The following is a 4,378-nucleotide window of genomic DNA, read 5'->3' as shown; positions in this document are numbered from 1 at the left end:
AAAAATTACTACTTTCCTACAAACAGGTACATAATTTTTAAAAATATCACAGTATATATGTGTATATGCATACACACACACACACACACACACACACACACACACACACAAAGCACCACTCTCCCCTCGTGGTCCCCCCACGCCCCTCCCGCCATCCCGCCGCTGCGGGACCATGGGATGCCGGCAAAGCTCGGAGGAAAAGGAGGCGGCCCGGCGGTCCCGGCGGATTGACCGCCACCTGCGCTCGGAGAGCCAGAGGCAGCGGCGCGAGATCAAGCTGCTGCTGCTGGGCACCAGCAACTCGGGCAAGAGCACCATCGTGAAGCAGATGAAGATCATCCACAGCGGCGGCTTCAACCTGGACGCCTGCCAGGAGTACCGGCCGCTCATCATCTACAACGCCATCGACTCGCTGACGCGCATCATCCGCGCGCTGGCCGCCCTGCGCATGGACTTCCACAACCCCGACCGCGCCTACGACGCCGTGCAGCTGTTCGCGCTGACCGGGCCGGCCGAGAGCAAGGGCGAGATCACGCCCGAGCTGCTGGGCGTCATGCGGCGGCTGTGGGCCGACCCGGGCGCGCAGGCCTGCTTCGGCCGCTCCAGCGAGTACCACCTGGAGGACAACGCCGCCTACTACCTGAACGACCTGGAGCGCATCGCCGCGCCCGACTACATCCCCACCGTGGAGGACATCCTGCGCTCCCGGGACATGACCACGGGCATCGTGGAGAACAAGTTCACCTTCAAGGAGCTCACTTTCAAGATGGTGGACGTGGGCGGCCAGCGCTCTGAGCGCAAAAAGTGGATCCACTGCTTCGAAGGCGTCACCGCCATCATCTTCTGCGTCGAGCTCAGTGGCTATGACCTCAAGCTCTACGAAGACAACCAGACGGTAAGCGGTGCACGGGGCAGGCTCGTGACAGGAAGGCTGGGGCCCCTCCAGGCGATCACCTTGGCCCCGGCGCCTGGACCTGCAGGGTACACGCCGGTTCTTGGGGCCGTGGGGTCTGGGGTGTTGGGAGAGAGCGTTTCTATGTGGGAGTGAGTTCAAAGGCGGGATTCCAGGTCCTAGGGGTGATGCAGGTGGTGGTGGCTCTACCAGGGATTGGAAGGGGGTGGGAGTGGGGTGGGATGGGGGGACGAACCCTAGCCAGTCTGGGACTGGAAGGTCACCTGGCCTTGGGCCACTGTCTGCTCTTGACCATGAACTTCTGGGGCAGAGACAGAAGTCAGAACTGTTGAGAGACAGGATTCCGGAAGCGTCTGGCTGTGGCCTGTGGGGGCTGACGGTTGGGGCTAGGGGAGGGGGCAGGGTGGGTATTAGGGGGCCTGTGAGAGTACCATTTTCACCAGGGCTAAGCCTCAGCACTGGGGAGGGGTGCCCCTGGAGGGAAGGTAGGAGGCTGATTGCTGTGGGGGGTAGGGGGCCGTGGTGGAGGCCAGCCCCTCCAGCCTTCCCCTGCTGGAGTGTGGAGCCAGACTGGGCCGGTCTTGCTGTGGCCTCACTCTGGATTGTTCCCTCGGGTCCCTGGAGAAGAGGTCGCTCAGGTGGGGGAGGGCAAGCCCCTGCTAGCTCGGCATACCACCCCCACGAGGGGTTGTGTGTCCCAGGGGCACCCTCATCCTTCCCTGCAGGCTGGGTGTGGCTGCGCCGTGAAGACCACACTTGGCAGCACTTTGCCAGGGCTCTTCCCACAGGGTCTGGGCTGGCCATGTTCCCTTGGGACCCTGGCCTGTCCCCCGCTCTCTGAGCCTGTCGACAAGGAGGCAGTCTGGAGCCCCAGGGACGGGTACAGCCCAAGCACTGCTGCTGCCTCCCAGTGAGGGAGTCTAATCTGGTGGGTGCTGGTGGGCACGTGGCCACCCTGCTCCCGGCCCTCATTGGCCACGCCCAGGCACCTGCAGGCCCTCAAGTACCGGGCTCTGTGAAAGAGATTTCTGGGATGGGCAGGAGGGCGGTACAGGGTCTCAGTGAGGCCCAGCGCCTGTGTGGGCAGGGGTGTCCCTAGGCTTGCCAGTTCTGGGCATGTCAGAGGGAGGGGCTGCACCCCCCAGCGCTCGCAGGCCCAGGAGACGGCTGTTCACCAGAAAAGGAAATTCTCCGGGAAACTCAGCGAGGCCGGGAATCCGTGGATTCCAGATGGTTGTGACCTTTCATGCTTTGCCAGCAAAGTCTCGGGTGAAAGACAACACCTTCCCCATCCCTGCCGCCCCAGTCCCGCCCCTAGCCCCCCTCATGCCTATGTCCTCCCCCCCCAACAACCCCGCCTGGGAAGGCACCAGCCCAGGGAGGCAGCCCTGGATGGGGCTGGGGGCTGGGCCTAGATGCCCACTGGGGAAAGCTTGGGGGTGGGGAGGGCGGTTGCCTGCGGACGGAGCTTCCCCCCCAGCTCAACTCGGTGGTGTCTGCATCTGCGTCTGCGTCAGCGCGTTGCCAAGGAGAGCACCAGGCTCTAGGCTTGTAGCTCTGAGCACGCCACGGGGGGCGCGCTGGGGGGAGGGCCGGCTCTGGATGTGAGCCTTGGAGCCTTGTGAGCGACAGATGCAGGGAAGGTCCTACACGGCCCCACAGTCCCCACCATGGGCAACTGCAATGCCCACAGGGACAGCGACAGGGACAGTGCGACCTTGCATGCCGTCTGGCCTGTGGCTTCCCTGGGGGTCTGTCCACCTGAGTCAGGTCTCCTTGAGGCTGGGCCCCAAGCCCCCTCAACAGGCATGTGGGCCACCCCAACAGAGTTGTTCCGAGCCCCCAGAGGACTGAGGGAAAGAACTGTGGGCAGCCACTCGGCCTGCCCATGTGGGGTGCCTGTATCCACTGATCCTCTGCCAGGGCCCTCGCTGGGATGGTGTGACATGGGGAGGGGCTCAGCTCGCTGGCACTGCCAGCTGCCTCAAGGCAGAGGATAGTCACCCAAAAGGACTATTGGAAGGCCTGCCCTAACACTCCAGTGTGCCCTCACCTGGACACCAAACCCACAGGGCACCCGTGAGCTACAGGGCAGGGAGAATGGTCACGCACAGCAGTCATGGCTTTGACGCCACAGATACCAGTAGTGGTGTCTGCTGGTGTCCCAGGGCTGTCCGCCCCTTGCTTGCATCCAGGGCCCACTGTGGCTGCTTGGGGGGCCTCAGGGGGTAGCCCGGGCTCCACCTGGTGCCCTGCCTCTGATCCCAGTCAGAACATGTGTTCGAGGTCTCCAGGGACAGAGGTAGTGCGCCCTGGAGCCAGGTTCTGCAGCCAGCCCTGCCATGGCTCCCAGGCCAGCCGCTGGAGCCCCCATCCTAGGTAACAGGTGCTCGAGGCCAGGGGCCACATGCAGCCCATGTCTGGAACAGTGCAGGGGGCGGGGTGATGGTGGGGATGGAGAGGTGCCCACCATGGGGAAAGCCCACTTCTGGGCTTCCAGATGCACTTGGCAGTCCCCGATGAAATTACAGGTTCTAGAAAGGGGACAGCAATTCCTCGACTCGCAGGGCATGTGGCAGCCCAGACTGACTCCTCTGCTTGTACTGATGACCACGCAGTTTCTCACCCGCCTCCCCCAGTGGCTCCTAGTGGTGCTGCTTCGGTGCCACTGTGTCTGCTCCAATGCATGGTGTCCTGGTGTCCCACAGAGCTGAGCGTGGCTGGTCCCAGGCTGCCACCCACACAGTCATCAGCCTGTGAGCTGCTGCCGCCTCGGTCCATCTCTCCAGCCACTGGTCTCTCCTGGCGATGTCTGATTCAGCGTGGCCCAGTCTTGCCACCCTTGCTTCTCAGGAGCATTCCGGTTGAGTTTCTTCTAGCGCTGGTTTGTCTCGGCTCTGTTGTCGATGCCTTAGCTCCAGTTTGACAGTCCTCTGTGTTCCTTCATGGCTTGGTGTTTGTTTCGGACACACGATGATCCTTGCCCGCCGTCATGGACTTATTCAACGTCGATGTCCGCTTGGCCCGTGTCTCAGGGAATTTGGCAAGCTGTGTGACGGCGTCACAGGCCCCTGGTGGCGTCGTGGGTGACGAGTTGGGCTAACCACAAGGTCAGCAGTTCGAAGCCACAGCCTGTCTGTGGGAGAAAGACAGGGGGACTTTCTACTTCCGTAAAGCTTTGCAGACTTGGAAACCCCAAACCCCACAGGGGCAGTTCTGCCCGGTCCTGTAGGGTTGCTTGCTGTCAGTTGGCATTGATTAGAGGGCAGTGAGGTTTTTTTGTTTCTGTTTTTTTTTGGGGGGGGGGCTGTTTGTTAATCATAATCCTTCAGGCAATGAAGATAATTTAGACCCAACTTCCTAATATTCCCAACGACTTATGAACCTTATAATCTTTTCAGAGACCAGCAATAAAAACACAAGTAGGAATTCATAACATGTGAAGATGGCCCAAGTTGCATCACT

At 61.5% G+C, this 4,378-nt stretch overlaps 2 protein-coding genes across 2 annotated transcripts in view; one reads left to right on the top strand and one right to left on the bottom strand.

Annotated features, from left to right (window-relative positions):
• The window catches only part of RSPH14 (radial spoke head 14 homolog), a 53,128-nt gene that overhangs the window by 25,639 nt on the left and 23,111 nt on the right, over window positions 1-4,378 (bottom strand). The gene's annotated exons all lie outside the window — the stretch shown is intronic.
• The window catches only part of GNAZ (G protein subunit alpha z), an 11,933-nt gene continuing 7,656 nt past the window's right edge, over window positions 102-4,378 (top strand). The window contains exon 1 of the mRNA XM_004716334.2: window positions 102-895. Coding sequence (XP_004716391.1) covers window positions 173-895 — 723 coding nt within the window. The 5' untranslated portion in view covers window positions 102-172. The remainder of the gene's footprint in view (window positions 896-4,378) is intronic.

Source organism: Echinops telfairi, unplaced genomic scaffold, assembly GCF_000313985.2.
Source record: "Echinops telfairi isolate 266 unplaced genomic scaffold, ASM31398v2 ScPeMD7_29;HRSCAF=101, whole genome shotgun sequence".
In the NCBI taxonomy this organism is placed as follows: Eukaryota; Metazoa; Chordata; class Mammalia; order Afrosoricida; family Tenrecidae; genus Echinops; species Echinops telfairi.
The sequence above is the reverse complement of the archived record's forward strand: the minus strand, read 5'-3'. Positions and strand labels throughout refer to the sequence as shown.